The sequence below is a fragment of the Netta rufina genome (genome assembly GCF_964035555.1).
Source record: "Netta rufina genome assembly, chromosome: 3".
NCBI lineage: Eukaryota > Metazoa > Chordata > Aves > Anseriformes > Anatidae > Netta > Netta rufina.
In genome coordinates this window covers 25,203,598-25,221,869 of record NC_140125.1, presented here as the reverse complement: position 1 = coordinate 25,221,869, position 18,272 = coordinate 25,203,598, and the positions used below count along the sequence as shown (strand labels likewise).

Sequence of the window (18,272 nt, the reverse complement as noted above, 5' to 3'; positions counted from 1 at the left end):
CTTTCCTAAGCTGCTACTTTGCTTAAATGTTCATTATTTTGGACTGTTCAACACTGAACAACTTCTGCAATTTGCTGGCTATTCATATCGCTTAGCTACTTTCAAAGTTCTTTACAATTGTCTCTGCAGCTGACAAACTCAAACAGCCAAGTATACAAAACTTCCGAGGAACCCCACTGCTAAGCTTTCATTAAAACGAACACTGGCCTTTTTATTCCCTAATCAGCCCGTTTTCGGTTCATGATAGCCCCTCGATCTCACCCTACGCTTGATTTTCTTCTCTAAAGCAACTTTGCAAAAGGCACTTTTACAGCCCAAATAACAATAATCACAAGACAGCAGAAGGAGGTGAAGTTCAGTGACACCTTAACCACTGGAGCCCTGTCCTGCACAGGACTGCTCTCTCAAACTGGGGCCACGTGCAGTAGTTCAACAACTACAGCAAAGCTGGCCGTGCCACCGACAGATGCAGGTCCTCTTTCCCTTTGCTGTCTGCTCCCATCTTCTTTCACCCTACCTGTACAGTAAACTGGGTTTGGGAGCTGGTGTGTTTTGTCCCTCAGTACTCCAGCAAGAAAGGCGGTGGGGAGTTTTTAGCGTGTCTCAGGGCCGTGATGCAGATCGTCACACAACCATTGCAGTATTTGGCAAGAACACTGAGGCAGTGGTGCAACCATGAGGCTGAAAGCCTGGGACTGGCCTTCTTCGGGGGCACTCCCTGCTCAAAATGCTTGTGGGGAGAAAAAATACAGCCTTGTATGCAAAATCTCTCACTGGTGTCATGGAGCATTTTTAGGAACGCAAACATGTTGGTCTTATTTATTTCAGTAATTGCACATACGAATGGATGGACTATTATCTCCAGTGTGGCAACTGCAAGAGCAGTGCAATTACGTGCCTACGCAATCCTGCATTTGACGTGTCATCTTAAGCATTAGTTTATATTCCGCTGTAATAAACACGAGCAGATTACATATCTTGGAGCTGTATTTTGGCTCAGTTCACGCCGGAAAGTTACACCACTAAGCTTATATTCCATAAAGGATTTACTAACTGCCCTGTCTAATTAAAGTTGCACAACTCTTCAATTTTTAAAGTCCTGTTTTCAACGGCTTAAAACCTTGCCAAACTAACCTTTGGCAAGACTTCTCTGTCCCTCACACACCCAACAGAGAAAGGGAAAGTAATACATCTACTCGTTTGAGCTGCATTCTAAAAAAGTAATTTCTCAGAACAAAATGACAGAGAAAAATAGGTTTTATTCCTGTCATAAAATTGTTTTCTCTAGTTTTCTTGAAAAGCTCTAAGATTTTTTTTTTGCACTAAAGCAGTTATACTAAACACAAGTGAGGAGGAGAAATTGCATCTCTGGCATCAAGACATTGTCCCTGACACGTTCCAAATCCCCCCTTCACACACACTGCAGAGAAGTGGTGCATAAAGAGTTTAATGCCCTAAGATTCTGCTCTTCCTCCAAACCAGAGCTGGACAAAACCTTTTCTACAATTACTTCACATGGTTCCTAAGACCCTACCATGAAGAAAAAAAAAAAAAAAAAAAAAAAGAAGGTACAGAGAACAGAGAGAAATCTCTCAGGTATTCTTAGCCATATCCTTCCAGGCACTTACCCAGCAATGAAGGGAGAAGTAAGATGACTAGCATGAATAGATACACTACAAACAATGTCAGGCCTAGAACTAGGAGGGATGAAAACACGTCCTAAAAATAGAAATCTTGGCCGTAAGCAGGAATGGAACTACAGTTCAGAAGCATTCCACAGGCATTCCCAGAGTAAATAATTTCCCCTTCACACCTTTCTGTACGAGTACTCCTCAGTAACTTCACTCTTACTTTCCTTAGGTCTACCTGACAGATTTGGTATGCTGGCAACGTATTGTTTTATCCAGATCAGGTGAAACTTGGGAGCATAGACTAACCCACCCTAAAAAAGAGGAAGCAAATAGCAACAAACAACACAAATACCGCTAGCAAAAAAATAACAGCATGTGCTTGTGCTTGAAGTTCTGTGCCAGCTTTCTAAAAATAAAACTTTGAGAGCATTTCAATAGCTAATCTTTCAGAATGACCGCTTGTAGTTAAATGATACAATAGGAAAATAAAAGATGAGCATTACTGCTTTTGACACGCTGCTGACGCTAGAGACGAAGTACAAAGCAAGAAGTATGGCAAAGCCTGTGCTCCGAAAAGGCGAGATGGGAATTTCCTGGTATGATTTTATATGTGGTTAAAATAGGTCAGGGGTCACTACATAGCACCCTTTACAAACACAGACATCACTTGCCCAGAGAAGGGGAGAGTGAGTTCACTGTACTGCTCACCGCCTCTTACGCTAAGGCACAATGAGCCTTTGCTCTGCGGCCGCACCAAAACCAACTCCAGCGTCCCTCACTCATTCAACTCCGACCTTTCCTTATCAAGGCAGCTCGCTAGTTACACACAAACTTCCTCTTACAACATAAATTCAAAGATCCCAGCTTGTTCCAACCCTAGCCTACGCCGAAGTCACACACACTGGGGAGAGCTGCACTCAAGTCAGGGACTGCCCAGAAGCCCAGCACCGGTCTCTGCCTGGTGCGTTGCTTTCCAAAGCCATCGAGGCACATCGGCTATCGTCACACATTCAAACAAACCACAGAGCAGGAACAATCTCTTTTCTTCATTTCCACAACTCAAAAACATGACTATTTCCCCCAGCCGACTGTGCAGTCCTCGCAGTGGTGAACAATCCCCAAATATTACCAATTACAAATCGTACTGCAGGAACAAAGTGGGGTAGAAGACAATGGCAGGGCTGAATGCATGGATACACGTCCTGAAACAACACCCCCTGCCTTATTTGGTGCCAAAACGTACTTTTATCTCATCTGCTGTTTTCCAACTCATGTTGCACTTCCTGCCTGACGAGAGGGGCCCTGGCCATGCCAAGCAGCACTGACAGCACGCCTTGCCTGTGCCAGTGAAATGTTATCACAACCCCACCTGGATCTTACCAAAACGTTCTCATTTGTAAAGGGTTTAAGGAGTTGAGTCTGTTGACTGATGAAACAAAGAATGTTTTGAATTAGGAAAAAAAAAAGGGGTGATTGCTGAACAAGTTTTATAGAAGAATTAAATACTGGTCACAACTTGATTTTATGTAAGTGCCTTACAATGGATTTCAAATTACTTGAGGGGAGAGACAACTAGAAATCCAAATCTCAGTTTTACTCTTTCAGGCTGAATAATCAAAAGGGATAAAATATAAATTCTCACTGCTTGACAAAAACATAATATTCTTAGATACTATTTAAACGTCCTTGCTGGCTGGTACAGAATGGTAACAGGCAATACCATTTGATTAGTTCAGCTTTTTACCTGCATCACGATACCACCAAGCATCCTCACACCACTAAGATGCTTTCTGCATGGTGGCAGAAGTTTATTACTCTTCCTTTCACCACCCTGTCCAACTTTATTGAGAGACTTCGTGTGCGCTGCCAAGAGGCTAGAACAGAAGGTAGCACTGAGTTACCCTCTACCTTCTTCACCGCTGGCGTACAAAATGCTCCAAGCACAGCTCTGAAGCAAAGCCCCTCCGAGACTGACCCCATGCGATGTGCCTGGGGCCTGGAGAGGCAGAAGCTCCTGCAGACGGAGAACACTCGCCCATCGCCAGCTCCTTGTCACCACGGGGCAGGGTGAGGCACACGGTGCTGCTCCCCGAGCAGGACTGAGCTGAGCAGAGAGGAGTGAAGCATGAGATCAGCATCACGATTATCAGGACTGCTGATGACTATCACGGAGACTTATAATTGCCATTCCGCAACAGCAATGTCACCGGCTAATGATAACTGCTGCATAGATGGCAGGGGAAGACAAGGAAACAGTGCACCTAAGCATTTTTAAGCCAAGCGAGGTTTAATTCTACCAGCCCCAACTATTTTTAGAGACTTGATTAGACACAGGGATATTAAACTTTACTCGGTAGTAGCTACTGACCCGAAGAAGTTCCAGTTTAGAAGATGGTTGCTTTAAAAGGAGTTTTGCAGGTGAGCAGGGACTCATCAGAAATTCACCTCTGCAGATACGCTCCATCTCCCTCCCATTACATCTACCGTACTATTTAGGGGCTTTTGTTCTACTTGTATGTTAAATGACAAATTATAGCATAGAAGAAAGGTACTTGCCAACAAAGGATCAAGCATTCTCAAGTTCGCTTTTTTTCAGTCTGCGTCTTCCAACAAATGCAGGAAAAATATTGAGAAGTGTCATTCAAAGGTGCCTTTCAAACCACACTAACACGTAGATTCTGAGTGCCCTAACTGAACTGCTCCTACAAGGGCAATACAAATTACAAAAAGCCTTCAAAAAAATGGCTTACAAGAGTTCCAAGAAGGTCTTTCTGAAAACAGCTAAAAATAAAGTAACACCATTAGATATCTGAACATTCTTCATAAGAAGATACTCAGTTTTCCCTTTCTTAGGAAATACTATAAAGAGCACAGGAACAACATATCCTTATCATACCCTGCCCTTGAAAAATCAAAGTTCCAAGTTCTCTCTCATATTTGTATCTTAAAAGGAAATATTAGGGAAAGGAGAATTTTGACAACCTCTCTTCCCCTTCCTTTCCCTGTTTTGCTTGTCCAGTTATCTGCTACCTCTTTACATAAGATCAAGTGCACTGGCAAACAGAGACACCTACATTTATCAAAAAGCACAGATTAGAGCTGCTGTTACAGACACAGATCATGCACTTTCTCTAACAAATCCTCTGGGATCCTAGCACAAAAGCACAGGTTTATGCGGGGGTGGGGAGGAGAAGGGCAGACCTAGTTCATGAGTTTTCCTCAGCTGTTCCAGCGCGATTCAGTGAAGTGTACCAACGATTATGCAACAACAGCAAAGCCCAGAAGGAAAAACTAACACTCGCCATATTTTCTTCATTTGTGTTAAGCTCTCTCCTACATATTACATACAAACTTACATGGGGCATTAAAAAAAAAAAAAAAGTCTGCCCTGAATCTAGCTTGAAGGCTGAGTTTAAGTCCATAATTATAGTTTAATGTCACTTCTTACTCAACAGATGACCCAAACCTGGAAGGGGAAAAATAAGTAAAAAATAAAAATAGAAACACACCTACAACACAAGCAAAACAGAACATTACCTCCAATTAAAAGACAGGTAAACTTATTTAGCTGGCAACCCTCTGAATTGAGAGGGAAAAAAAAATAAAAAAAAATCCAACTGACCAACCACTCCACCACACCAAAAAAAGAAAAATCCTTAATCTTCTGGATGAACCCATACATACCTATTATCTTCTGTTTACTTTCACGAAGATGGAATATATTGCAGCCTATCTTTGGCTTAGTCTTGGAACTGAAAACAGAAAAGTTCTAGAGCAATGTCTCTTTCAGATACACCACTGTAAGTCTTAGGCACCAACTCTAATAAAGTAATATTTCAGTCCTGAATTAATGTATGTCATACTCTATATGAAGAGGAGAGCACAGCAACAACCTTTTATAAATCTACCCATCTGGAAACAGACGGACAGATTTCCTCTGTCTACATGTACTGCAGTCAGAAAGGTATCCTAGCCTTTCCAGGTCTGTTCTGCGTGTGGTAGTGAACACTGATGAGGGTAAAGGAAGGAAGGACAAAGAAACCAGCTATTTTTGCTATTTTGTAGCTTTTAGCATAAAACACGTTCATGTCTTCATACCAAATAAGAAAATATATTCAAACTGAGACTTCATACTAGCGCTTGCTTAAAATCCTCCCCAAGTCAGAAGCCATGCTTTATAGTGAAAAGCGAAGAGAAGGGCCTCCTTACCCATACATCATCCCAGCAAACACTTCTGGGTAGCTGTTTGTAAATGATACGTCACATAAACATACTAGGACATTTCAAGACTGCAAAACAAAGGATTTCAAATCGTCAAGATACAGCAGCAACACCAATGAACAGATGCTTCAGGAAGTCTCTAGGATATGCAGATCATGCTAAGACCACTTTCCAAGCAATAGGCAAAAGAAACCACACAGTTCTGCAGTCAGCAGGAAAACTGTCCCAAAGAAACTGCCTTCAAAATTGACAACCGTATCGCCATGGGATGACGGCTTGAATTTTAACTAGCATGTTCAATATACGCAGCGTATCCTCAGGGTCGTATGCTGTATGACTTTAACGTTCCCGTTATGCCCATGAACTTTCCCATTTCCAATTAATATAATACACACAACACCTTGAAAATTAACCCTCCCTTCCGGGAGGATTTTTTGCTTAAAGGCGTAAAGCAGACTTTTAAAAAATATACCTGCCACTGCAAATACTATGTGGACTTCTTTTAAGGAGCAAATATAAACAGATTTTTAAAACAGCATATCTGGAAAAGCTTGAGCTGTACCAGGCAAGGCAATTTCGAAGCAGTGCAACGCTGCGACAGTTCTAGCCCGGCAGACCAGGATCTAGCTTGCTGCTGCCACCATCTCCTTAAGAAGAACTGGAAGCTCACCTAGAGTATCCACAGAAACTTTGTGCATCTTGGAAAGGCACATGACAGGGTACCAAAAGGCATATTATCAGAGGCTTCAGCTCTTGTAGCCTAACAAAAAGAGCGCTCCGTCTGGGTCAACACTGACATTCTGACTAATCGGGAGTCTGACCAGACTCCAGAGCTGTGTGTTGCCATTCCTTTTTTTCCTTGTTTACATGGACAAGACCTGCGGATGCAGCCTGGGCAGAAGAGAGGGAAAGAATTTTAGGAGGGCTGTTCATATTTTGCACTCAGTAGATTCATTTCCTCCCCTTTCCAAGGTCTAAGCACATACAAAGATCTGACAGCTGTTTTCTTGCAGGAAGTGCAGTAGCTAGGATGAAAATCAGTGTATTCAAGGACAAGACTAGAGCCTTCCTTAATATTTCAGTTCAGTCCGTCATCTCGATGAGCCTATGAACGCTAACAAGTAAAAATAAGTTCAATAATCGCTGCAAAACAAGCATGCAGGGGAGGGAGGGGGAACCTACAGGTTCTGTAATTAGCTTTGCTAACAGTAAATGAAGAGCCACACAGTCAAGAAACACCGGGTATCGCTATTTCTGTGAAAAAGGCTGCTTCTGTTTCCCTGTTTCCCTCCGTTCTCAGGCAGCAGAGAAGACAGTTGCTGTTTCAAGGACCAGAAGACCTACTCTTTTGAGATGACCTTCATGCCAAACTTCTTAGCTTTGTGTCCTGACAGTTTTAAGTGGAGATGATTTAGAGATGCATGCACTTTTACAGGAAGTTTGTTCACACTCATAGTTTGGCTCTAGCAGCTACACTCACAGCACAAATCAACACTGTTCTGAATAGACGTGCCTCCTTCACGTAATACTAAACCGAAGCGATCAAGACACATAATGCCAAAAAAGCATTGTTTCTGATAGCACCGAGCATCGATTGAGAAACTCCATTGTTTAACACACAATAAATGTGCAGCTACAGTTTAAGAAACGTTTCGGTACGCTCGGCATCTCCGTGCAGAAACACAATGCATCCCTGCACGGCACCTGGAAGAGAAACACCCCCCGTGCCCACCGCCTTGCGGGGTTCCCCCACGCCAAAACACCCGCGATATCAGGCTTGTCGCCAGCGTAATATTGGTACGTTTGGTAGTTAATAAGACGTGCTTACCTGTGTATCCTGCCCACCAGCCCCAGGAAGCCACCATAGCTAAAAGCCATTTAAACAACACTCCTTCGATATACCAGAAGAGCTTACTATCCAGCACTCGGAGCGGCTGCAGCACAATTAAATACAAGACGTAGGACGGAATAGCAACCAGGTTATTGGCGACCATAAAAGCGAACCTGAGGAGTGCTTTCAGCAAGGTACAGCCCACCCGCTGGGCCTGCTGGAAAGTCACGGCCATCCTCTTCACTGCGGGACCGTCCTGCAGGGGAAGGAAAAGGGGAGCGCAGGTGAAGGCTCCGCGTTGGGAACGGGGCACGGGGGGCTCGGGGCCGCCCGGCCACCGCCGCTGCGGGGGCACGGAGGCAGCGGGGCAGCTCCCCAGCTCCGCCCGGCGGCGGCAGCAGCCTCCCCGCCTCCCTCCTTCCTCCCTCCCTCCTCCCTCCCCGGCAGCGGGACCCCGGCCTCCCTCCATCTTCCCCCCCGCCTCCTCCGCGAAGGTCACGGGCGGCCTCTCGCTGCCCTGCCCTGCCCGGCGCTGCCGAGCGGAGCCGGGCCCCGTCCCCGCACGGCGGGGCCTCGCTCACCTCCGGCAGGGCGGCGGGGCGGCGGTGGCGGCGGCGGCGGAAGCGGCGGCGGGGCTGGGGGAGCTGGGCCCGCTGGCGGTGGCGGTGGCGGTGGCAGTGGCAGTGGCGGTGCCGGCCGGCGGCTGGCGGCCGCTCATGGAGCCGGAGGCGGCGGGCTACGGCTGCTCAGCCCCGCGGGGAGGGAGAGGAGAGAGAGAGACAGGGGGCGGGCGGCGGGGAGGCGGGAGCGGCGGGCCGGGCGGGCAGGCGCAGACCGCGGGAGCACCTCGGTTCTCCCCAGCCGGGCCTCGGCTGCCCTGCTCGGGGCTGCCCTGCTCGGGGCTGCCCTGCTCGGGGCTGCCCTGCTCGGGGCTGCCCTGCCCGGTGTTGCCCTGCCCTGCCCGGCCGCGCACGGGGAGCCCCCTGCACCTGTTGGGGCCGCTCGGCCCCCGGTCCCCACCCACGCGGTTGGGTTAGGGGCTGGCGACCCCCTTAGTTAAGGGATGGGGGCTGTGCGGGGCGCGGGCACCTGCAGCTCACGCTCTGGCTTGGCAGGGCTCGGTGCTATCGGTCCTGCCAAGGGCAGCAGCCAGGCGGTGTGTGCTGCTGGCTCTACAGGCATAGGTGCACAGGGTGTGCTTCGTATCCATCAAAACCTTCAGCTTTTCCTCTCATCCGTCGCCTGCTTCCTCTAGGAACGCGCCACAGCCGTCCCCAGGGGATGTCACAGCAACAGCGGGCCCAAGACCCTGCACCCCACCAGGGCAGGCCGGGCTCCAGTGCTGGAGGCTTCGCAGCACCCTCCTCACAAACTGCTGCACACCATTGAGGAGTGTTGCCTTCCGTGAATGAGGAGCATCCCTTACTGCAGTCCCCTGCCCTTTCTTTCACTGTGCACGCCTGGCAAAAAAATCTCACCCGTCTCCCACTGCTGACCTCCTCCAGCCATCTCCAGGCTGACCAGGCCCAGTTTCCCCAGTTTCGTTCAAACATTGTCATGCTTGATCTGAGCTGAGTGGTTTGTGCAGGTAATTTTAACTTGGCTTGATTCTCAGGGAATAGACACAGGATGGAACAAATAAATAAATAAATACACCTCAAGAAGGATATCTCTGCTAGAACATCTTTTGCACTGAAAAACAAAATTTTCAAACTGTAGTATTTAGACTGAAACACATATCGCTTTCACATCCAAACCGTACTATGTGTAATGCTAGTCTACCGTTTCCCAGACACCGAGTCTTCAGAGATGGCTGTACCATCAAGGAAATTAAAACCAAACCTCCACTCCAGGGAGAAAACAAAGATGTTATTGCAGATCAATCTCATTTCAGAATTTGAAAACACAAACAACCAAATAATGCCATCGTGTTCTGTTCGAGCAAAACAAAACAAAATTGCTGACCTTCTTGACAAAAAGGACGAGTCTTGCATTAGCAGTTCCAACTCTGGGTGTTTTGCTCTGATACTTTTATTACGAGGTTAAATCTGACAGTGCACTTAGTAATCATTATGGAGTCAACTTTAGCTGTTCTGAGGTGTTATCAACTTCCGTAGGACTCGGGTTTTTTTCTTTTATAACACATGCAAACAACTCAGAGCATATACTTGAGCTTACTCTCAGCAAAATGTCAGTCCAAACTCCTAAAGATAAAGGACAACTGTTAGGTAATAATTAAAGTTACATTTTAATTTTTACATCCCAATAGCAAAATGAAGCCTTGTTTGGATATTATTCCAAAATAAAAATAAGTTTTAATTCATGTTTTTCATATAAAATTTGGTTGCTCTTTTTATTCTGTTTTAATCACTGCACAATTTTTAATAAAATCCTGATATATGATGCTTCAAAATGAGAGAGTCCGCAGCATTTATGTTAGACAACTAACAAATTAGGTAATTTATACAGCAGAAAGGAATTGCACATGGGGGAGCAGGCGTACAAAGCATTCTTTGTCAGCATGATGGCCTTAAAGCTTAGGAAGCTGTGGTTTAACATTTTGCTGAATGAGCTAGTAGCAAAGACCCACCCTTAGTCCTCATTTCCTGACCTTCATGTGGACAACCCATGTTCTAGGAAGCTCACTCAAGGAAATAGCCCTTACAGATCCCGAGGTGCCTGTCATCCAGTCTGGGGCTCTGAGGAAACTTTTCTGGTATAAAGTAACACCTCTGTGCATATATGTGCCATTACTGCAAATAAAAAAGGGGAAAAAAACAAACAAACAAACAAACAAAAAAAAAACTAAGTGAACTTTTTTCATTTGGTTGATAGCTGTTAATGCTGAACCTCTGCAGTTTCACAAGAGGTTTGTTGTGGTTTTTCTTTCTTCTTTTTCTTGTTTTAAATTCAATTCCTCGAGGCAATTCCTCATAATTTCTAAGAGATTGTGAGTTTTTTTAATGTGTAATTTGTCATTTAAAAAGGATTTAAGATTAATATAAGCAGCTCTTGATTTGTGGCCTTTTTAACCATTTCTCTACAGTTTACACATTTTTCAACTAAATAACTTACTGAAACTATGTCTTCTCAGCCCAGAGGATGATAATAACAAAGATGTCGATACTGATCTTTGGAAAAACATGTTTTAATGTGCTTATTAACTGTTAGAAATATACAGATACCAACACTGGTAATATTAGGTGGTTAAATGATGTCAGGCATAGCTGGAGCAGAAACTTCACTACTAGAAGTGTCTCCTACAGCCTCCAAGAAAACCTATGGGAAAAAAGTGAGAGAAAAAGGTTAGACTTATTCCTGCCTATTAGATGGAAAAACCGTGTTGTTATGGCAGTGGAAGTGTTACACAATAATAAACAAACACATCTGTTACACTCAGACAGTTATGTTAAGAAGTTAGCCTAACCAGCCTATAAATGAGTGCAGGCAAGCTGCCTGCAAGGTTCTGAATTCACCAGGCTGGCTTTGATCACAGTGTCTGGCTACAAGATGCAAGTCAGTTTTTACTCATTAACCCCTTGAGAGACTTTAGCAGAAGATAATGTTCTTTTGCCCCTGGTTACCCTTGAAGAAGTCCCTGGCTGCCGTGATTCTCGGACGCTGCCATTCGAGGGCAGGCATTTGCATTGCAACGCTGCCATCGTGTTAGAGCTGCCTCCAAGCATAGCTGCGAGGAGAGAACACACTGCGGACGTTCAGGCAAGCCACATGTCACAAAGGCATAGATCTCCATAATGAAATCCAGGTTCAAAGCTGTAAACACCAAATCGACTTAAAGATGTGTTTCTGGAATTCAGAAACAGTAAGTTTTGGAATGCTTTTGAACCTCCATCCAGGTCCAAGGCTGGGAAATAAAACGCTGCTCCTTTGTCTTGACCAGATTCAATCAGTTCTCCCTGCTTGCTTTTCGTGTAGCAAACTAAAGTCACAGATGCCATATGGCCTGAGAAAAAAGCCTTAGGAATAGGCATTCATGTGCAGATGACACTAAAACCAAAATTGCCTTTAAAAAATCATGAAGGCCTGTCATACAGGCAACAGAGACAGCCTGAAAAACCTCAGAAATTCTGCAGAGCAGGAAACAACTACTGTTTCCCACCTCTCAGGGCAAATTATTACTTGAAAAAAGAAGTATAAATTTTATTGAAAAGGTAGCATGAGAGAAGATAAAAGTAGACAAAACTGACATTGAGGAACTACAAATATGGAAGCGTGTGCAGAGCGCAGACAGCTGGAAGATGCACAGCATGAAATAGGGCATATGCTCAAGGCAGCATAATTCTAGAAAGCATCTCAAATGAACTGAGTAGTTGGTATTGGATTTGGAAAAATAAAAGTTTAAAGAAACACCAAGAACCTCGCAATTATGTTTTCCATAGGCTTCAATAAAGAAAGAAAAAGGAAAAGGAATAAAAGAATTTGTGGGCCTGAAAGCGAGAGAGTTAAATTTGCAGCCTCCAATTCTAAGGTGCTTTACATGGTGTACAATACCCTGGTTTGGAGGGTTTTCGTACTGCCATCCCCAGAACATTAAACATTTCATTTCTTTTTGACAATATCTGTTAAACCTTCCGTAGTATTCTCCAACCCTGTCTGCCTTTCCATTCTCTGTAAAGAGGTAAAACCACCTCTGTGCTCCAAGTCAATTCTTAAACTTAAAGGGTAATCTGTTACTCCACCTCTACGACCTGTAACCTCAGGGGGAACAAGGAAAATCATGCCTGTTAAAGTCCCTTGATCTTCAGTGCCAAGAGGGTCTTATGTCCTTTCTCTTACTGATCCAGTGGCAGGGCCATGCTTTTTAAAAGCCCCACTTTCAACAATCTTTTAAGAGGCATGATTTCCTTTTGAAGACTCGCACACAAAATGAAAACAAAACAGAACAGCCATTTTCCTTGACTGATTTTTCCCCAGGAAGTAAATACCACCAGTCTTTCTGCAAATAAAAGCAACTCTCACTGAAAGGTCATCTTCTCCTAGGGGCATCTCTGCCTAGGGACAGTTCAGGGTAATATGAAGGAGCCACTAAAATGGAGTAAATTGTGCCAATGGCTTTAGTACCTGTTACATCCCTCAAGATGAGCCAAGCTGCAGGCAAGGCTGCCTTGCCAGCTCCTACGGTTCTATCATACAGCATTGTCATTTTTGCTCGTTTCTCCAATATTTTAAGCTCTTGGATGAGAGCCTAAGTTCCTTCTCATTAATAAATTATAGGCCTCAGAGAAAATGTGTCACAAGTGTGTCCAAAATTTCAGGCTTATGATAAATGCACACTTTTTTCCCCCTCTCTACTATCTTGAGTTTACATCAGACCTCAGACAGTGTTCTGACAAAACTGAAGGCTGCCAAGTTAAGGCCTTGAGTTGTTCTAGGGGCATCTGTATTTTTCCTAAAGAAAGTGGCAAAGAAGACTTCCTGGTTTTAAACAAACTATATAAAACCACAACTAAATAGCCCAAAGAAATCAAAAGGTTATTGCTAGGATATGAGAGACTGAAAAACAGAGGCTATTCCTTTAGCGTACATAGAAATTGTGGTCACATATCGATGTCATGTTGCTCGAGCTTAAATATATATATGTTTTAATCATGATTAATTAAATATTAGGCAAAACTGAACATTACATGTCTTTGAGTTGATATTTTCTTCCAATATTTTTGTAAGCTTAAACGAAATCAAGAAAACGTTTTATAACTGGGTGCATTGCATCTGTAATTTTACTTCAGGGAATTTCGTATAGTTAGGCACAGACAGAACAACTTCTGGATCCAGCGAGGAAACATCCCTTCACTTTCCATTCAAATGTGATGCTTAAAATTCTGTCCAACATAAAGTAAAAATTAAAATTCTACCCACGGCTTCTGAGGAGAACAAGAGGAGCCACAGCCAAGGAGGCCATCTGACATGGAAGACACAGCTATGCTAAATGAGTACAAGTACAAATTATCAAGTGTGCTACTAGGGAAAAGAGAGGACCACTCACATCTATTGCTGGCTCTGGCTACAATCCCATCATTCTGTCTAGCGAGTCCTGCAGCAAAAGGGATTTTCTTTATGCAGTGAGAAATCGCAAGAGCAATGATATAACCCTCCCTGCCCTGCACTGCTGATTGAACTCATCTGTTGGATCACCACTGCTCCAAGTAGTTGAGCAAGTTGGACCTGAGGCAACAAATGGTATTCCTCCTGTTGATCATACCTGTTCCTGATCCTGTTGATCAGTCGGGCACTATCTACAGGAATGTGTGTTAGTCCCGCCTGAGAGCTAATTCTTGTTTATCAAGTGTTTACTGATAGTTTCCTGAGGCCAAGGCTGTGTCAAAGTAGATTTGATGAGTACAGACACATAGAAAACGATAATTTATAAATTTCCTTAGGTGTAGGTAAAGTTTTAAAATTTAGAAGTGCTCAGTTATGATTTTTTTTTTTTAAACAAACAAGCAAAAAAGGTTTTTCATCACTTTACCTTTGTATTACAAAAACAGATGTGATAACCAACACCTGTACTACTTTTACTACAAAGAATCTAACAAGACTAACTATAAGCTACAGAGGGGGCCCAAGCCACATGACACTTCAGTGAAGGTCGCCCTGGTCTCCTAAAAGGGTTTGGGTAGATTCACATCTGAATGTACTTACTGTTTCTACAGCATAGCAGATCAAACCCAAACACTGTCAAGAAGTTTGGCATGAAAATCTTGCATGAGAACAGCACACTTGTCTTTGTTCATGTCCTTTACCATTTGTGAAAAAGGTGGAAAAAAAATAAATGAATCACATTTTTAACTATTTGCCACTTAGTTAAGAGTAGCAGAACACGAAGCAGATATAATCATCCCTCTTTCTTCTATCAGCCATATGTAAATTTCATAATTTTCCACTTGAGAGTAGCTTGTTAGCCTTTACAGCAGTGCCACTCAGATTTTCCATCTCAAAATTTTACACAAAATATATGCATCGCCTTCAGAATATTTTTTATTGGTTTTGGTCTAGCGTTAGCCTCTTGTTACAGCTACATGTTCTGTAACTCAAGAAGATCTGATAAGATTACTAGTAACCTGTTTCACAGTTACCAAATCACTATCGCCTTTAAAAAAGGGGGAGGTTAGCACTCAAAAAAGTTAGGTTTTAGACAGATAAACCATTCAACAGATGCTTCAATCTCCTCCAAGAAGCACAAGTGAACTTAAAGTTCTCATTTCTGGCTACAATTTTCATAAAGGTATAAGATGAGCAAGAACTTAATATTAACCATAGAGGGATAATGCCTTGAGTCTCAGATTCGTGCCTTTGCTTCCACAAAGTACATGTTGTGATGTGACTCTCAACATTGCAGTAAGCATACATACGGGAAGAAAATGGTTGCTCGTGCTATTACAGTGCCACTTCATACAATACTAGATTTCTCCGTGCACCAGCATCCGTCACCGTGAGCTGAATTATTCAGATGTTTTGAGGTGTTTAATTTCTCATTAAAACTAAACTGAAGACTTTGACTGAGACTACTTATTAAAGATGGATAACAGATACATCACTATGCAACCAGATGGTCAGTGAGGAACACTTTAATTTGTTGCTGCAGATATGGTGTTTCTGCCATACTGTGTTTGTCAGTCAATGCGTGGCTCACGTAGAGAGCAATGCTAGGTTTGCCTTTCAGTTACATGGGCATTTTTCATCTGTTGACACTACCATCACCAAGGAACCATCATCAAGGAAAATTTGTGCTTTTTTTTTTTTTTTTTTTTTTTGGTGGTGTGTTTTGGTTTTGCTTGTTTGTTTGTTCTGGTTTTTGAAAGAAAGGAGTTCTAAAGTTGCACTTACTGAATCTTTAACCTCTGTGCTCTCTTGGTTATAAAATCATTTATTCACAACAAACTGATTGAGTTCAATCATATCTACAGAATCATATTACTTCAGGCAATTTTGATATACTGATTACATATAAATTTACACTTTACAAGATTTTTATAATCCCATAATGCTTGCTTATGCAGTCATTGTATGAATGGAAAACTGAAGCCAGCCTGTCTTTAGGCAGATGGGACTCCTCTACCATTACTAGCTATTATCATATTGCTTTGCGATTAGCCATTTTGAAAATACGTAGTGAAAAATGTGAAGTTGGCTGCACTGAATTAATCTCTAATATTTTTGTCCATCTGTACTGGCAGATTGTGCACTGCACTGCACGGCCCTGATTGTAAAGATCACATGCTGTGAGGTCAGTCACCAGATTAAGCTCCTATTTTCTTCAAACCCGTTCAAGTTCAGTTCAAGTCAACATTTACCAGACTGACTGACTTGTTTTTTGGTAAACTCTTATCAACATCTGGTCAATGTTTGTAGATCAAACCGCAAGTACAAGAGAACTGTATATAAATACCTACCCCCAATAGATAGCTTATTATAAAATTAAAAATGTTTTCCGACCACTTCATCCTTCCTATGTTTGTTGGATTACGTTATCATTAAAATTAATACTGATGTTCCAGAAAAGTGTTACTTTTCTAGTTGGAAAAGAAAGTAGAGTCCAATGTAACAATGCCAGCCACCTTTGCAGGGGAGTATATTTGTTCATGTGAATTCCAGTGGCTTCAAACAACTCTGTGCAAAGTGCAAAGATCCATCCCAACTGAGCTGACTGAAGCACTGGGGACAAAATGATCAGGCCTGATCCAAGGTCCACTGAGCATTTCTAGGAAGTAGGTGTTGTAGAATAAATACCATCAGTGAAATTTGATCAGGACTGGGGTCTAGAGAGAAATTAAAACAAAACTCAACTTCCCTCCCCCAGTTTAGCACAAATTAGCACAGCATTCAAGCCCTTTGTCTTATGGTGCCGTATACAGATGTGCAACTCTTTTGCTTAGCTTCCTCAAGACCGTGTTTGACTTGGTTGCTGAGTTAGGGTAATGATAAATATGTCTATGCTGCAAGCCAGTTACGCAGTTTTTGCACAACAAGCTGAAGCTGACTGAAGAAATAACCCTGCACTGGGAAATCCAAAAGGAGAAGTCACATCATGATTTGCATCTAAGCTACATTCACCCACACCCTCTGCAGTCTCACTACCTGATTGTTGCATGGCTAAAAAAATTATTGCTGCCTTTTTGCTGAATTTAGTAAAAATACTGTTGTCTGTTGCTAACAGCAATTAATCATTTCCTTGGAAAAGTTCAGTTACAGCTATTGTTGGCATTAGTTAATCAGTAATCATTAATTAAGTCAGCCTATTAACACTATTAGTTAGGCATTAAAAAGTAGCCTTTTTTTCTTCAGGCTTTAAGATGTAGGAGGTTGAATTCCAGAAAATCCTTACGCATCTAAGTTGTCTTTTCACATTAAGTTTATTGATCTAAGCTAAGGACAGACCCAGTGTGAATCAGGGGAGGACAAAGGGAGAAGGCTATGTTACAACTGTCACGTTGTACAACTGGCATCACCACGATCACATTCACATCATCCCCACAGTAAATCCAAGTCAGGCCACTTTTTCCTGATTTAGACCAGCCAGCAGCAAAGGCTTATGCAACAGTCATCATCAGATGAAGAAGAATTTTAATCTAAAGTGATGAAAGTAATGCTTTTATATACTTCTTACTACAGGACTCCAAGACTACTTTCCTGAAGTCTGTGCCACACAACAGACATGTCTATAATGGGCAAATACTTCAGATTTCGTGCCATAGAGTAAAGTGCTGCCCAAAAGGTCTGCAAGTTGGCATGTGCAATAAATGCTGGAAATTGTTCTTCCTAAAATACCACAATTGTTTCTCATCAGTGCTATTGATGCCTTTCAACTTAATAAAATGTTATAAAATCCATTACACCATTGTTAACTGTGGCTAAGAAAAGCAGTCCTAATGGCACGGGTGAATCCAGCCAGACCACGGGGGATTACATAGCTTGATTTGATCAGCCTAAAGCTCATAACAAAAGGCAAAGGGAAACAAAGATTTCAAAATGATTGAGACACAACCGTAATGCTACTTTTGCTTAGACTTATTCATTTATCATATTTTATGAGGGAAAAAAAAAAAAAGATGAATGGACAGAAAAACCACAGTCCAAATGAAAGACTTTTCCTACACAAAACAGATGCAAGGGGAAAAGAAAAATGAGAAGTTATCCCTTCTTCTCATATCTGCCCTCAATACTCTGTTTCTCTGAGCTGCTCTGGACACACTTTTTTAACCCCACCTGGCCAATCCAGCCTAAAAGCAGTGTCTCAAATACCACTGTTTTGCTAGGGTCCCAGCTTTCACCTCTCAGCATTCTCTAGCCCCAAGAATTCAAATGGAAGCTGGGCCCAAAAGAGCCCAGAGAAGGAGGAAGCAGAAGATAACGTCCCAGGCCAAGAGCATACTTGAGTAGGACATCGTATCTGTGGTGCACTTAGCCCAGGACACTCACCAGGTAGTTCAGATGAGGATACAACCCCAGCTTTGAGGTGAAATGTGTGCATATATGGCTATCATATACATAAATGAAATTATGAGACTAATAAGTGAGAAGTCTGGTGATTGGTATAACTCAAGTCTTTCTGCTTGCTTCCACTAATAATT

At 42.9% G+C, this 18,272-nt stretch overlaps 1 protein-coding gene across 2 annotated transcripts in view; it reads right to left on the bottom strand.

Annotated features, from left to right (window-relative positions):
* The window catches only part of LPGAT1 (lysophosphatidylglycerol acyltransferase 1), a 67,570-nt gene extending 59,136 nt beyond the window's left edge, over positions 1-8,434 (bottom strand). Inside the window, exons 1-2 of one of the 2 annotated variants that reach the window (XM_084284224.1) lie at positions 8,265-8,434; positions 7,681-7,939 (exon numbers count right to left, since the gene is read on the bottom strand). In XM_084284224.1, coding sequence (XP_084140350.1) covers positions 7,681-7,918 — 238 coding nt within the window. In that variant the 5' untranslated portion in view covers positions 7,919-7,939; positions 8,265-8,434. Of the gene's footprint in view, positions 1-6,522; positions 6,631-7,680; positions 7,940-8,264 lie in introns of those variants that run through there. The other variant, XM_084284225.1, reaches the window with a different exon arrangement.
* Between the last annotated feature and the right edge of the window lie 9,838 nt (positions 8,435-18,272).